This window comes from Brassica oleracea, chromosome C5 (assembly GCF_000695525.1).
Source record: "Brassica oleracea var. oleracea cultivar TO1000 chromosome C5, BOL, whole genome shotgun sequence".
NCBI classification, from domain to species: Eukaryota; Viridiplantae; Streptophyta; class Magnoliopsida; order Brassicales; family Brassicaceae; genus Brassica; species Brassica oleracea.
This window is the reverse complement of record NC_027752.1, coordinates 41,572,630-41,590,024: the sequence shown is the minus strand read 5'-3', so window position 1 is coordinate 41,590,024 and position 17,395 is coordinate 41,572,630. Positions and strand designations below refer to the sequence as shown.

Below are 17,395 nucleotides of genomic sequence, written 5' to 3'. Positions count from 1 at the left end.
CAATAATCATGCTCTAAGAGCATCATTATCCCAAATACCCAATTAGAGTCTCTTATTTATTGTTTAATATTTTTAAGCAATAAATATGTGTTAAAAGACTCCGTTAAGAGACCCGATCATTTATGTCCTCCATTGCAAGTCCCTTATTTAAAAGTTCTTAAAAAAATTAAAATGAATTAGAGGAAGGTGAACATTGCCACAAAAAAAAAAAAAAATGCCAAAAAGCTAGAGTCTTTGCTTATGACAACTCAAACATCAACCAAATGACTAGTATAGAGATGAAACCAAATCATGGTGGAACTTGGAAGGTTTATGACAAGTCTGAGTTGCTCCAAAGAAGCTTTTGATGAGATAAACAAAAAAATTGCAATGCCAATGAACTTCCAGGAACAACTAGTATATTCTTTGCTTTGTTCATCCCAAACTACTAAAGCCTTGCATGTTACAAGCCAGCCGAAAAACAAATAACAAAATATATTGCAACGTAGATACTAGTATTACAGAAGCAAAAGAACTCAGAAATAGTTTGTGGTGTTCTAGAGTTACCAAGCTTTGCGGAGTTGTTTCCCATCCAAGACAATGATTCAACTCCTTTCACAAACGCTCCTTCGAAGTTCACTGTAGGAAGAGGATCATCGAACGCTGCTAGTAGCGCCCATATGGAGCTAAGATCAAAATTCTAAACAAAAAAAATAGGATTGTATCAGAAGAAGTCACATGGTGTTTATTAGAAGATATTGTCTACCTTCATCTGTTTAGCAACGAGGGGCAAGCCTGATGCAGACAGCAAACGGTTCGCACATTTACCTGAACACAAGGTGGAACCATTTTGAGCTACAGAGAGAGAGAGGAATCAATACAGTTTCTTACCATTGTGAGCAATGATAATGACATCAAACTGACCACGAGATGTTCCGTTCTTACCATTGTGAGCAATGACAATCGACTCTGCAACAGAACCAACAAGTATTTAGTTACTTCACCTCATAAAAAAAACAACAAAAAGACTCTTTTTATTTTGTTGCAACAACAACCTAACAACCTCTAATAGCAATGAATCAGCGAGAGATCGCATGCCGTGAACAGCAATGTATCTTGGAGGCCATGAAGGAGGAAACTGCGAGAAATTGCCTCCAACTTCAAGCTCTCCCACAACACCTTTCCACTCTCGAACAAGTCCTTTCTCTAACCATCCATCGACGTACTGGATAAGACGAGAATCATCTGCAATGAAGAACTGAGCAGCGTGATCGAACACCAGTCCTTTCAATATCTGCAGCAATAAGATTACAAACAAACATACAATTAAAAAAACTACCCTTTTGAGAGTGAAAAGATACAAATTAAGGATTGGTAAGAACCTCGTAAGCAATGGCGATTTTGACTAAGAAAGAAGAATCAATAATCGCATGATCTCTTTATATCTGATGCGTTTGCATCTTGAGATTAAAATCAAAATCTGAATTGGAAAAAAAGATGGGAAAAGATGAACCCTAATCAATGCCCAGCACCACCGCTCCGTTGCCGGCGGCACCATCTCTCTCTCTCGCTGCGAATCGGGAGAAATTGAAGAAGAGCGAAGTCGGGGAAGAAGAGATCAGAGTCGCAAACGATGGGACACGTGTTCATAAGATCCGTCTCTTGTAGTCCCCAAATAAGAGAAGTGTTTTCATATATAAACTAATTTTCTTTTATTTTAATTCCTAAATAACATAATAACTCCACTATAAAAGATGCTCTAAGATTCCCTGTTAATCATGCTCTAAGGTACATACAAAATATATCGAACATACTGCTATTTGAATTAAAGTGCAATTATATTCGTAATAAAATAGGGGCTATGTAGGCCATTATAAGCAGCCTATATCGTGAATTAAGATATTGAAAGCAGCAGTGTTTGTGTTCAAAACAGAAAAAAAAAGCTGCAGTGCACGGCCGTGCATGAAGTCCTTAGGGTTGTTTTTTATTTGGTAAAAAGTCCTCAGGGTTTTTATAAATTATTTTTCTTGTCGTCACATTAAGATTGTTGCAATTTTATATATTTTGGGAAAATTCCTTAAATATACACGGATTAATTTTCATTTGCTAATAAAATACACAAACTATTTTGGATTTCCGTTTAATACACAAACTAATTTTCGTTGCCTCTTAAATACACAAACTTTTGAAATTCGCAGATTTTATACATCGTTTTAGACGGCGTTAACTATATTTAACGAAAATGATGACGTTAGTGTTTAATTAGCACGTGTTTAAATTTAAAAACAATTTCTTAAAAATACACAAACTATTTTTCATTTGCTAAATAAAATACACAAACTATTTTTGGATCTCCGTTTAATACATAAACTAATTTTTGTTTTCCATTAAATCTACAAACTTTTGAAATTTTCAGATTTTACACATCGATTTAGACGATGTCAACTATGTTTAACAGAAGTGAAAACGATGTTTTAATTAAACAAGTGGTCTAACTATGAAAAGCACGCTCACTCTCGGCCAATTAAAATTAATTTGAGTTAATTTCAATTCGAGTTTGACACTCTAATATGTTCCAACCTCTTTTATTCTTCAAACTATGTTCTTCTTCTTCTTCTTCTTCTTTACTTAGATTTCCCTTTATATCGATTCGAAGTGGAGTCGATTTCCATGTCGTGAAAAAGGACAAAGAAAAATACGTAATTTTAAACGAGTTTCTGATTTTGGAATTAGTTTAGTGTTATGCATTTCTAATTCTTGTTTTTCGCTTTGCTAGTAGTGATAATGATTCAAAGTTAATTTACACTATGATAAATAAGTTTAGTGTTATGAATTAGGTTCTACATATGTTCTTTATACTATGATCAAAAAATTTGAAATTTAATCAAAAAAAATATTTACACTATGGAAGCGTAATGGAGAAGAAATCTAACAATATAATCTATAGGAGGATTTTTAAGGAACTTTTTCTTTACAGTTTAACTACATGCTCAATTAAACACTAACATTATCTTCACTTCTGCTAAACATAGTTGACATCGTCTAAATCAATATGTAAAATCTAAAAAAATTAAAAGTTTGTATATTTAATAAAAAACAAAATTAGTTTGTGTATTAAACGGGAATCCAAAATAGTTCGTGTATTTTATTAGCAAATGAAAAATATTTTGTGTATTTTTAAGAAATTTTATTTTCACAATTTAAACATGTGTTAATTAAACACTAACGCCGTCATCACTTCTGTTAAATAAAGTTAACGCCGTCTAAAATGATGTGTAAAATCAGCGAATTGCAAAATTTTGTGTATTTAATAGACAAAAAAAAATAGTTCGTGTATTAAACGGGAATCCAAAATAGTTCGTGTACTTTATTAGAAAATAAAAATTAGATGTATTTTTAAGAAATTTTCTAGGTGCATGCAAACTAGCAGTTTGAATTAATCTCGCTTCTCCCACTTGTTTTTTGGGTTTGAATGCAGTGCAATATAAATGTAGTACAAATGCAGGAAAAAATAATATGCAGATTGATCTGTACTTTATCTCGGGTCACCATTAAAAGTGCAGAAGAAATTATTATATTAAAAAATAATATGCAGATTGACAAAAAACTGATCTGCATGTAGGAATGTCAAACAGGTTGATCCGTCCCATCTCGTCTCGTACCGCAGCGGGTTCGTCTTCGAGCAGGTCATGACGAGTCAGGTCCGCGCGGGCTGTGGTCCTCAAAATGCTGACCAAACCCGTACCGCAAAACATGTAGGTCTTTGCCGATCGGTCCGCGGGACATATAGTTACAAACGGACATATGGCTCCTGAACGCTTCAAGACATGATTCAGGACGCTTTATCAGTTTCATGACGCATCAGTAAGTGAGTTTAGTCGAAGATTGAACTGGATAAGGCAATACACTTGTTAGTTGAAGATTTTAATTGGATCAAAACACTAGTTTATTTACTTTTGTTAGATTCTAAACATTTTAAAAATAAATAATACTTTAGTTTCTGAATCCAAATATTATAACTCATAAGTTCATAACAAATGCTTTAGTTTTCTGAATCCAAAATTAAATAAAACCAATACCAAATCAAAGATGCTAATCCCAAAAATAAATAAAAAAAAAACACCAATCACACTTCTTGTTCTTCATCTTTATCACCAACAAGCGACAAAAAGATGGAGATTTATCTTCTTCACCATCAACTTCATCTTCTGCGAATAAGAATAATAGAAGTCAGTTAAAGATATATTGAAACCTAAAACTCCAAAATGTATAATAATGTGAACAAATACATATAGGCAAAACTACGAAGAACCCATTGCGGGAACTATATCTTCTTCTTCGGTGGAAAGTGAGTTTTCAAATTTCTTATGATGACTCGAAGACTCGAAGAAGCTTCACCGGTGCAGATCGAAGGCGCTTGGGAGACCGAAAGCATCATCGATCCTGAAACCACCGTCACCAGAGCTACATAACGTCGAATCACCTTCTCTCTCTCTCTCTCTCTCTCTCTAAGAATTAGGTGAAAGAAGAAATGAGGACTTGGGGTTGCGGGTCTTCAAAATCCCGCAGGTTAACCTGTAGTCCATCCCGCTTTCGTTACGTCCCGCTTTCGACCCGTCCCGCTTTGAACCTGTCCCGCTTTTGACCCGTCCCGCGAGGCCCGCAATTTTGCGGGCTTACCACATGGAGGTCCAATCCCGTCCCGCAGCAAGCTTTTACAGGTCAGGCCCGCGGTCCAGATCCTTGATTGACATCCCTATCTGCATGTAATAGGGAAAAGTGGGCTGGTCGAATACAGGAGCCCAATGAAAGGTTTTCTTTGATTTTTTTTTAAACAACTACATTTTCTCCTTTACTTATCAATATTTCATATTACTTTATTTCTTTCCTTCACAAATTACAATTCCTCTTTAAGTGAAAGTCTTTTTCTTTATAACAAATTTAAGATGAATTTTCTTATGCAAATATTTAAAATGATATATTTATATATATATATTAAATATTATTAAATTTGATAAACACTTGTATATATATAATTTACATATTCAAAAATAAGGGTGGGCATAAATCGGATATCTGAGTTTTTAGAAATATTCGTTATATGATCCGTTTCTTCAAAATAATCAATTATTTGTTCGGATTTGATCTGTACCCATCATGATATTCTATGTCCCGGATATCCTATTAGATCCGTAAAAATAAATAAAAATTGGAAAATAAATAAAAATTTTAAAATAATATAAAATAATAATATTTTATTATAAAATAAAAATTTATTTACTTTTTAAAATTCTAATGAATAATTAACCATTTAGTAAATAAAATACTGTAAAACTTATATAAAATATAATATTTATATAACTTATATATAATTCCTTAAATATATGTATATATATGCATATAACGGATCGGACAACATATCCGTTCTTAAAAATATTAATATTTGTGATTTACTTTGTTTCTTACGGATATCTTTACTTTTTGGTTTGAATCAAAATGTATAATGAATCGAATCAAAATTTACACATATTTTGTCCAGCCCTGTTCAAAAATTATATAATTTTTCTGTAGAATGATTTTATGCACACTATTTTTCTAATATTAAAAAAAAACAAAATCAGAGTACATCCAATAAAAAAATTTAAAATCAAGGTACATTGTTATTTGTTTTTAAATAAATTATGAAAACTTTAATTTATTAGAAATAAGTTAAAATTAATATTCAGTAATACACAATAAAAATTAACATGTTCTGTACAAGTAGATAATCATTTGTATTTTTATTTTAGATATTTAGCTTACACAATTATTTTTAACATTTAGTCAAATATGCTAATTCGTAAATTAGTTTAACCAGTTAGAACTGCATTTGTTCTGCATGATCTGCGTGATCTGCATTTGTTCTGCTTGATCTGCATTTTATGTTTGATATGCATATTTTTGATTTGCATACCATTTGAAGCCTTTGTCATTCGTTACATATTTTCCGAAGCAGTTAGGATATTCTACTACCTATGTAGCTCTGTTGCTTTCACAATCACAATCTCAATTTATAAGTTCGGTGATACCATTGATTAATGAATATCATAAGAAACAAGTTTCAGTGTTGGTTTAATAAACGCATGCATATACGACATATACGAAGTCACAAATATCAAATAGCATATAAACTGAGACAATAGATTGTAGTACTGTGGCTTGGATTGGAGTTCAACGCATCACAGTGTACACGCATCTCTCTGGATTTGGATAATCCAACTTATGTTTTGTGTCTATCTTCTAATTATGCAGTTTTTGTTAGTATTAAATTTGAACCTATGAATATGATAAAATCTATATGAATTCTTGAGGAATCCAAGGATTCAACAGCCAACCTGTGACAATAAGACAGCTGCAAATCTTCCTCTTTCCCTTGTGACAGAGAGAAGAAATCCGCAAGTCAAATTAGCACAAATGATTTGTTCTCTTAAAATCTAATCTATTAAAACTGAATTACACTTGATACTTGACCCTAATTTTTCCTAAATAATTACCACTAATGCCAGTGACATTTAATCTACACCTATTATTTAGGAACAATATGTGTACCATGTTAATTAGCCTAACATAGCATTTAGTTATTAAAGACAACGTTGATTGAAAGCAGATATTCTCATTTATAGTATTTATTTTTGAAAGTGAATCTTTGTTTAACACGTAACAAGCTATCTCACGTATATACCAAAATAATCGATATTTTGACTATTTCACATTATGAAACCATCTATATCACTTTTTTCATTTATATCACTTACGTAGACCTGTTTATAGTTAAAGTGGTTTAATCCGGTTTAATTTAATATTTATCAATTTTGTTCTAATATCAAACCAATTTTATATATGCAAAATGTATATCATACATAGTATACATTATAACTTTGTAAGACTTTTTGAATTCGGTCTACAACAGTTTTATAGTTTGTGAGTCTTCTTTGTGGAAATAAGTTATTATATGTTAGGAGATTAAATTAGGTAAACAAATATCAAGGATTGGTTTGATACCAGATTGCAAAAAATACACACACAATTTATAGACATTTGTGTGGTTATAAAGATATTATTAATATATGTTATTTAATTAGTTTGAGTCTTAAATTCTGGCTAGATTTTACTGTTGGTTTTTTATAAAAGATAGATATATACGGTTTTGGTAACAACGATTTGGATATTATGTTATTATTTCTCATCAAAAAATTCGGTATTAATTACATTCCATATTTAAGTATGTGCTACTAACAGTTAGAATATTTATAGGATATCTGGAATATTATTTATAAAATTAGTTACCATCCATATAGGGAAAATTTTAAAAATAAAATCAGCTGGTAATAAAATAAAAATATTATTTATAAAATTAGTTACCATCCATATAAAATTATTTATAAAAATAAAATCAGCTGGTAATAAAATAAAAATATTATTTATAAAATTAGTTACCATCCATATAAAATTATTTATAAAAATAAAATCAGCTGGTGCATAAATATAATAATTGTTGTTTTTATATATAAAAATGGTTACTGTAATTAAATATTTTTAATTGATGAATATGTTATATAAAATATTATTTTATCGGTTTTACATCCAACCGCAATATGAGAAACCAAAAAAAATATAGACAATTAAAAACCATCGATCTGTCATAAATATTATATATTACAAATCGAATAAACATCCATACAGACGCATGTTTGTGCAACCATTACATATTTATGTTGTAAAAAAATTAATACATCTATTTAAAACAAACACCCGTGCGGGTGCACGGGTCAAGCTCTAGTAATCTATTAAAACATGAATACATTTTGTACTTAACCCTGAGTTTTTCTGAATAATTACCATGGAATGCCATTGAGTGAATATTTTCATTTTTTTTAATCAACTAAAATCAGAATAAAACCAAACCGTTAAGTACAAACTTATTGCACACATTAATTTCGTGGAGGCTAATAACTATATCGCAGATGATACAATTAGCGTTACCCCCTCTATATTTTTTTTTGTGATTAACGTCTATTGTAACACTAGATATTATAAACGTTATTTTGATATATTTAGGAAAATATCATGAAAATAAAACGACAGCATGGGAAAGGTGGATAAAATATTGAGAATGAGATACCAATGTTTTTATGGGTAAAAACTAAATATCAATTCACAGTAATATTAACATTACTGATGAACACTGCCTTGATCAGCAAGGAAATCTACATGTTCCAAGTGATTGTGCTTTCAAGCTCTATTTTTAATAGGGTTTTTGATTGTCTTGATAAAAACCCAGCTACCACCTTTATGGGTTCTTTAGAACCACAAATCACAAACACACAAAAAATCCAAGAATCAAAACGAAATGCAAGCTAGGTATGTGTTTTTTTAATGTCAAAATACTGAAAATGGTTTTTTCAACTTTATGAAGAAACTTTTCATTAATATGGTATGTTAATTTAATCAAATTATTACTAGGTGAGGATTTGATATCAAATCAATCTTTCAACACTCCAGAACAGAGGAATTGTCTCACAGCCTTAATCATGTAAGTTCATTCTAATCTTAAATGTTATTATTTTAAATAATCAGATACCATAAGCAAAACCCACAGGTATGTACCTAATATCTTTGGTTTTATTTCCATATCAACAGCTCGTGATTTTAACAGTTTTTGAGTATATTCGACTCAAAACAAAAACTCAAAGAGACCAAGAAAGAATCCACCTATTATTCTAAATGATATAACGACCATACAGAATTTGTAGCAACTTCCAATGAAGCAAACATTAGCAACACATTAAATGATCTAACCGAGGATCAAGCCAGTGAAGATGCTGGAGTAGAACTGAATGCTTACAATATGGATTATATATGGAGGTTGTATTTTTTACGGTTTGCGAGATCTTTAGTTTTCGAACATCCTGAGAGGTTACTAATATTGTTATCATTGTAAGAATAAAACAACACTAGAGTTCGACTGTACTTCTCTGGACAATTCAGATTCTGAAACTGAGCAAGATGACTTTGCTGTTTCAGTTGTACCAGAAACAGATCCTTATCAACCTGAAGAATTATTCAATATCTTGAAAGGTATTCGAAAGCAAGCTGTCAAGTCCAAATCTACTAATAAAAGCTTTACCAAAAGAAAATGGTAAGCCTCTATTTAAAGTGAACATCAAACCAAATACTTCCTACGTGAAGACTGATCTATTTTAATACTGTAATGTTTTAACATTCATATTCATCAAATTATTTCGAATCTAACCTGCTTCATCTTTACTCTTATAGGTGTTCAATTTCAATATTAGGACATGAGTACAATATAAAATTAACAATGAAACAAAAAAACAAAATAATTAATAATTTATCCGTGTATTATTAATCATTTATCCGTGTTAAAAATACATTCAATATGAAACAACAGTCTAAAAATAGTATTACATAAAAATTAAAACAATAGTTAATTACAGTAATAATCCAACACTAATCTAGCAATATTTATCTATAACAAACACAATTAGATAATAAGCAAGAATTACAAACATACATCCGCGCGGACGCACAGATCAAGCTCTAGTTATGTATTAAGTATCTAAAATTCTAACTTTAGTTATGAATAATCTCCATATATCTAATTGGACTATATGGAGATTATTCATAACTAAAGTTAGAATATTGATTATCTAATATTCTAACTAAAGTTAGATTATTCAAAGTTAATTACATTTAGTGTTGATTTTTATTTTTGGTAAACATTTTAAAATATGGTAATAACTCATACATTATCATTAAAATAAATATATTCAAATATGTCATTGCAAATTTTGAAATATTATTTAGTTTTATTTTTTATAATTATATATTTTTATTACTAAAATTTTCAAAATTTTCTAGAATTTTTTTAAAATTATAAATTTTTAATCGTAATATCGAGTTTCTTTTAAAGTCTAGAGCTTAATACATAATCTAGTTAGATTATTCATAATCCCCATAACTTTAGTTATTAAGTATCTAATATTCTAACTTTAGTTATGTATTAACTTTAGTTATGTATTATGTAATATTCTAACTAAATTATGTATTAAGCTCTAGACTTTAAAAGAAACTAACAATATTACGATTAAAATTTATAATTTAAAAAAATTGTAGAAAATTTTGAAAATTTTTATAATAAAAATATATAATTATAAAAAATAAAACTAAATAATATTTCGAAATTTGCAATGCCATATTTGAATATATTTATTTTAATGATAATGTATGAGTTACTACCATATTTTAAAATGTTTACCAAAAATAAAAATCAACACTAAATGTAATGTATGAGTTATTACTATATTCTAAAAGATTTACAGAAAAATATAAATCAATATTAAATGTAATTGTCCATATCATATTTTACTTACGGACAATTTTTCAACCAATCAACAAGCTCCTTCAACTTCTTTTTGTCAATTGGTGCAAAAGAATTATAGACTGGATAAAGCTTTTTGTTTGGAATGATCACTTTGGCCGTGCTGTTTGCCGTATAAGGAGATTGCTGTGAGGCAGCAAGTTTCCTTGTTCGATCACTCTTTGCACGGCAAAGTGCCAAAGCAGCATCCATCTTTTCCAGATATCTAGCATCCTCCTTCTGTAAATTCGAAAGAGTGGATTGATTTTTGTCCAACAGAAGAAGGCTCGGTTTTGGAGCTTTATCTTTCGAGGAACTAGCATCTGCGGGCACATCTGGACCTTTATCCTCCGACAAGCTCTTCCTTCCCGCGTTCGTCCCATTAACACTTTCACTCTATAAATGTTATAAATCAGTTTATAAATGTTATAAATCATTTTTGAGTTCCTTATACTCATTCTGCATAGCATTCTGCACAGCTTCCACCCTTTCCGACAGATACTTGATCTCCTTAAGGCACGTCCCAAACCCTTCCCTCATGGCATCAACTATGTCCTTGAACATGGTTTTAATATCCTATTTGGTTAACCCACCAACATTCGTATGAACCTCTTCACTAGCCTCTGCAACTGCCTCTTCACTAGCCACTGAAACTGCCTCTTCACTAGCCTTTTTACGAGCTTTCTTCCGAGGTCTTGGACTGTCTTCCTTCACTACCTTTTTGTTCGCTGGACTCACAACCGCCGGCTTTGTATTGACCCAAGTACCGGTGACTTCCCAGCAATCCATGGTCCACTTCCACGGTTTCTTCACAAACATGAGTTTAATTATGTTCTCCGCAGGTGTGTCCTCAACATCAAACTTCCATTTTGGAAACATTTCACCAATGTCCTTCTGAACAAAGTTGATCACCCTAGCCTGCAGTAAATAGAAGATATGAACTTAGATATTTGACGGATTAAGAAAGATGGAAAGAAAAGTCTTCGCAGACGACTTATAATTAAGTCATTTGGAAAGTCTTCCAGCTGGACGACTTAGTAGACGACTTATAATTAAGTCGTCTGGAAAGTCTTCTAGCTAGAAGACTTAGTAGAAGTCTTATAATTAAGTAGTCTGGATAGTCTTCCCATACGACTTAATTTAAGTCTTCTACTAAGTCATCCAGCTAGAAGACTTTCCAGACGACTTAATTATAAGTCTTCTACTAAGTCGTCCAGTTGGAAGACTTATGAGACGACTTAATTATAAATTTTATGTGAAGTCATCCAGATTGAAGTAAATACCTGACTGAGGATAGCCTCTTTAAATTGTATGCGTCCTTTGCGACCCTTGTAAGCCAGTATCGGTGGAGACGGACTGTTTGGGAGAGGATTACCATAATTAGCACTCAATTCCGGCAGAGCTGTGTACACCCAGATCTGGAGAGCTTGCACAAACCCATTAATAGTGTAACAACCCTAAATATCTCTGCCCTTCACAGAGTCCATCAGCACCTTAAACGCGACTCTCCCCCATGGATAATTCTCAAACCGTTCTAGCTCCATCACTAGCCTTGCCAGACTAATCTGTGTAGGGGTTGAATACTTTCTCCCTTCAATGTATCCAGTGAAGATGGCAAGGTACGCGAGCCGCTTGCGATCATCCCGAGACCACCCTTCGCATCTTTCAAATGCTGCTATTATCTCCTGAGTATATGGCCCAGCTTCGACATGAACTCCCAACATCTCCCAGAAAGAAGTCAACTCCTTTGTAACAACATAGTGAGGTCTCTCAAGGTCCACGATGTACTCGCAGTTTACACCAGTGAGGTTTTCAAACTCTAATAGTGAAAACCTCACAGGTTCTGGACCAACGAGACTCCGCAGCTCATACTTCTTCTTTATGTCCAGCTGGAAACCGAGCATTTAGTGAACCAGCCTTGAAGCCCAATCAAATCCAGCTCTTAAAACTTGATGAAAACTCCCAACTTCGACTCCTTCAGCTCTTCATATTCGTCATCATGAAGAGCTTTCTTTAAAGCAGTATGCAACGTCCAACAAATATGATACGAAATGCTATGCACTGCGGGGGTCTCTTCCATTAATGCATGTATCCTACGGGGGAGTTCTGGTATATCCTTTTTTTTTCCTGCAAAACAATCAAAGACAACCATCTCAAAACAATCAAAGACTTATAATTAAGTCAACCATCTCAAAACAGTCAAAGACTTATAATTAAGTCGTCTTGCAAGTTTTCCAGTTGAAAGACTTATAATTAAGTCATCTATAAGTCTTCCAAGACTTCTAGTAGAACATTTTAAAGCCGACCTGAAAATTCGAAGAAGATATAGTCGTCTTCGACATAGCGGTTATATATCTGCAAAAATAGACGTGAAAAAAAACGAGGGTATAAATTGATAGAGACAACGTTTTATGTTCATCTTTTCCTCAATCAATCACTCGACAGTAAGAGATATAACTTACCGGCGCCGGAGGTCAACAAGACGCCTCTGAGAGAATGCGCGCTAGGGTTTCCTCTCAGATCTTATATAGAGGAAGCGGCTGTGAGACGGTGGTGATAATGGCGGAGAGATAACCGGCGGTGAGAACGATGGATTAGATGAGAACGATGGATTAGAGAGAATCGACGGAAATCGCCTTCGAAATCGTCTTTGAGAGAAACGGCGTTAGAGTTTTCTGAATTTCGCGAAACAGTGAATAAAAAAAAACACCTTATATATGTCCGGTAAATAATCCGGTTAGGTTTAAAAGTATATTGAAAAATTAAAGATTCGGTCTGGTTTGGACGACTTACTAGTCGTCTGTTGAATATTGTACATCAGAGTCTCATACCCTAAATTTAACCCCTAAACTAAATTGACTAAATTAACTAGCTAACCACGTTATAAAGCCGTAGTTATACTTAAATAGTGTTTACTATACACAGAATTAAAACACTTAGGTAAATTTTAAAGTTTTCAAAAAAAACATTTATGCATTCCAAAATCTAACCCTAAGAACACATATAATACTACAACATATGTTGGCAAAACCTAAACCAAAATATATCATGACTCACCACTTTCACTCATCTATGTTGAAAATAATTAACTTTTGTTATATCTTAATTTATATCTTTTAAAACATATGTTAATTACATGATTTCAATTTTTCACTTATCAAAATATTTTTTACAAAAATTTTAAATTATTTCTAAGTAGAACTAGTCCAGACGACTTTCCAGTAAGTCGGGGGTTAGAAACGTAAAAAAAATTCGGTTTTTTTGTTTGTTCACAAGGAGCTGGTTGTAATTTCAATAGCCTTTTAGGTTGCTTTTGCATTGATTCAAGTTTGAATTTACTTTTGCATTTGAAATTAAGTTGTGAGTTATATTTGGCAATTTTTTCCATATTTCTTTCGTGAAAATGATGGTAAAGAGAACATGTGACGCTTCTTAAATAATATCTAAGGGATTTTTTGCTTTCAAGCCTCAAATAACATATAGTAAGCCCATATATATATGGACTTTCACAAAATCCAATCACCGATCGAGTTAGCAAGTTACATAGAGAGAATATTTCAAAAGTTGCGAGGTTAAGTATCTTTGAATGACACACTTAAATATAAATTGTTTGCTTTTCTGTTAATAGAATGGTCAATGAATTGAATGTTTCCTAATATTTTAGTGTCATCTAAAGATATTCGACAAATTTAAGTATTCTAAAAAAGGAAATTAAGATTTACAATATCATAAATGAAAATTTGGTCTTAACGTTCAGTGCAATATTTAGTTGCGTTCTTACCTTAATTTCCCAAAGAAATATTGACTTGCTAGTAAGAATTGATAAGATTGTCATTAAACCCTAAATCAAGGAGTCAAAAATGAATATTTTTGAATTAATAGCTTTAAAATACAAAAGGAATTGTAGGACTGAAAAATCTAAAATACATAGAAAAGATGGTTTTGACTTTTGATCTGTAAGCCTCAAATGTTTTATTTTTAGTTTATGGAAGATGTTTGCAGCCTTTAAAAAAGTTTATGAATTTTAGATAATAGCAAAAATATGTTTAAATATAATAATTATAAATACTATATTTACTCTCGATGGAAAAAATAGGAGTACTGTTTTTAATAAGAAACCCAAATAACATGGTCTTTTTAAAAAAAAATTCGAAAAGCTAGCTATAAAAATTAGTCTCCCTAATTTTCAGGCAAATAACATCTACAAAATCATGATAAATATGGTGATTTCCGAAACTAAATCTAATTAGAAGTGTATATTTCCTAAACTAAAACAATTCTAAAAACTACAGAATATTTTAAGGTTTTAGATAATGATGATTTGAAAAAGAAGAGAGAAAAAGACGTGTTGGTCAATGTATATAAATACTCTGTTCTAGTCTTTTAGAAACGGACAACCCAAAAAGGAGCAAAACAAACAAAAAAAAAACAGAACAAGAGGACGAAAATGAAGACAATGAAAATGCTCTTGTGTCTCATCACGATGCTCCTAATAGCCTCCGCATATTCCAACACGGTGATGCGTCTCGACATGACGCACCGTGACACACTCTCCCCGATACATACACCTTTCCATCGCATTGAAGACATTATCGGCGAGGACAAGAAGCGTCACAGCCTCATTTCTCAGAAAATAAAAGCAACCAAAAGTGGAGCGAGAATGTCTCTGGGATCAGGTTTCGACTTCGGAGCCGCGCAGTATTTCTCGGAGATTATGGTCGGAACGCCGGCGAAGAAGTTCAGGGTGGTGGTGGACACAGGGAGCGAGCTGACGTGGGTGAATTGTAGGTTCCAAGGGAAAGGAAAGGGGAACCGTGAAGTCTTTAGAGCAGAGGAGTCGTCGAGTTTTAAAACAGTTGGATGCATGACAAACACTTGTAAGGTTGATTTGATGAACCTCTTCTCCCTCGCCATTTGCCCTACCCCTCAATCTCCATGCTCTTATGATTACAGGTACATGTCACATAAAGAATCTCTCTTTCATTTGTGGTGATTGCATTCTTGATCCATAGTCAAAATGTGATTAGGTAGAGTTTATTTAGGGATAAAGATTAGCTCAGTTCAAAAAAAAAAAAAACAATCTGATTAGCTTATTTGTAATGACTTATATACCAAAGAGGTATTGTGTGCGTTTCATTTGGTGGTGGTGATTACAATATAGATCCGTAGTCAAAATGTGATTATGTAGATTCTAAACAGGAGATGATTAGTATAACAATATGATTAAATATGTAGTTATATGCCAAAGAGGAAATGATGGTGATGGTCATGAACGAGAGAAGAAGAGGGACCTCTCTCTATTGTTAACATATCCTTCTCTCTGTTTTTCTCCAACTATCTAGAGAATTTGAAGGAGACATATTTAGACGCGAGTGCATGTAAGGGATAAATGTGACATTAAATGTGTCATGCTACTATTCATTAGAATAGATCAATGTCACTTATTGTGACTTGTGAGTTAGGTAGGTTTGCCTTTTGAGTAATAGATAAAACTCTAGCCTCTCTTATTGTAATTAATAGAACCTAATGCAAATATTTCATGTTTTATGCATTCTTACTAATACTAATTAATTTGGATCGTGTGTAACAGATACGCAGATGGGTCAACAGCACAAGGTGTATTCGCTACGGATACATTCACACTTGGCCTCACCAACGGCAGCGCTACTAGTATCCCTGGCCTACTCATTGGCTGCAGCAGCTCCACAAAAGGTGACAGCCTCCGTGTAGCGGACGGTGTTCTTGGCCTAGCCTTTAGCGATCAGTCCTTCACTTCAAAAGCCACTAACATCTTCGGAGCCAAATTCTCATACTGCCTCGTTGACCATACCTCCAACAAAAACATCTCCAACTATCTCACCTTCGGTTCTACCCCCACGTCTACCCTCAAAGCCCCCGCAAGACGAACCGCTCGGCTTGAACTCAATCTCCTCCCTCCCTTCTACGCCGTCAGCATCATCGGAATCTCCATCGGAGATACCATGCTCAACATCCCTCCCCATGTGTGGGAGGTAAGAAAAGGTGGTGGGACCATCTTGGACTCAGGAAGCAGCCTCACGTTCTTGGCTGATGTAGCGTACAAGGCGGTTGTGTCGGGGCTAGAGCGTCACCTTGTCGGCGTGAAAAGAGTCAAACCAGAAGGACTACCAATGGAGTATTGTTTTGATACCAGCAAGTTCGACGATAGCAAGCTGCCGCAGCTGTCGTTTCATTTCAAGGGCGGTGCTCGTTTCGCGCCTTATCGTAAAAGCTACCTGATAGCTACTGCTTCTCCAGGAATCAGGTGTTTAGGGTTTGTGCCGGCCGGAGCTCCGGCTACTAATGTCATCGGGAATATAATGCAGCAGAAACATTTGTGGGAGTTTGATCTTGCGGCCTCGACCTTGTCTTTCTCTCCTTCTACCTGCCTTTAGATATATTTATCTTGGCGTTTTATTACTTGACAATATTAAAAAATTGTTATTGAAAGATCAAATAATGTTCACAAAACTGGTTAAGGCATCTTCACTTTAAGATCATTTTCGTTCTTGATAATTCGTGGGATTATGAGAGCTTCTAAGTGTTTTAACCGTGATGAAGCACACGAACAAAGTAAAAAAGGAGTGAAGTAACCGTAAGTATTTGAGAGAGAAGAGAAATTTGCGAATTTAAGAGAATGAGAGGATTTGTGAGATTGAGAGAATGAAAGAAATGTTTGTATTGAATTGTGTGTTTTAATGGTGTATTTAAAGGAAACAAAAGCAATAAACACTCAATGGTGGAAGAATAAATAACTAGTAGTGGACTAGCCACTCCTCCCCATTTGGTAAGTGATATGGCCACTTCTCCTACTTCCTCCACTACTTCCCTTTGTTTAATTCTTCATGTCAACACTCCCCTTCAAGCTTGACAGTAGTGAATGTCAAGCTTGGAAAGCCATGAATTATTCCCTCATAAAAACCTTTTCTTGGAAAAACCACTTGGGATAAAAAACCAAGCAAAGGAAAAAGAGTAGAA

At 33.2% G+C, this 17,395-nt stretch overlaps 1 protein-coding gene and 1 long non-coding RNA gene across 2 annotated transcripts; one reads left to right on the top strand and one right to left on the bottom strand.

Moving 5' to 3' along the window:
* Positions 1-203: 203 nt before the first annotated feature.
* Positions 204-1,629, bottom strand: LOC106293602. Its single transcript, XR_001260552.1, has 5 exons — positions 1,362-1,629; positions 1,043-1,273; positions 871-948; positions 746-807; positions 204-679 (listed from the first exon to the last, which is right to left on the bottom strand). It is a non-coding gene; the product is annotated as an uncharacterized LOC106293602 (long non-coding RNA).
* A 13,134-nt stretch (positions 1,630-14,763) lies between these two features.
* On the top strand, positions 14,764-16,933 carry LOC106293064 (protein ASPARTIC PROTEASE IN GUARD CELL 1-like). Its single transcript, XM_013728740.1, has 2 exons — positions 14,764-15,352; positions 15,990-16,933. Exons 1-2 carry the CDS (start codon positions 14,847-14,849, stop codon positions 16,810-16,812), a joined length of 1,329 nt encoding a protein of 442 aa, XP_013584194.1. The 5' UTR covers positions 14,764-14,846; the 3' UTR covers positions 16,813-16,933.
* Positions 16,934-17,395: the final 462 nt, after the last annotated feature.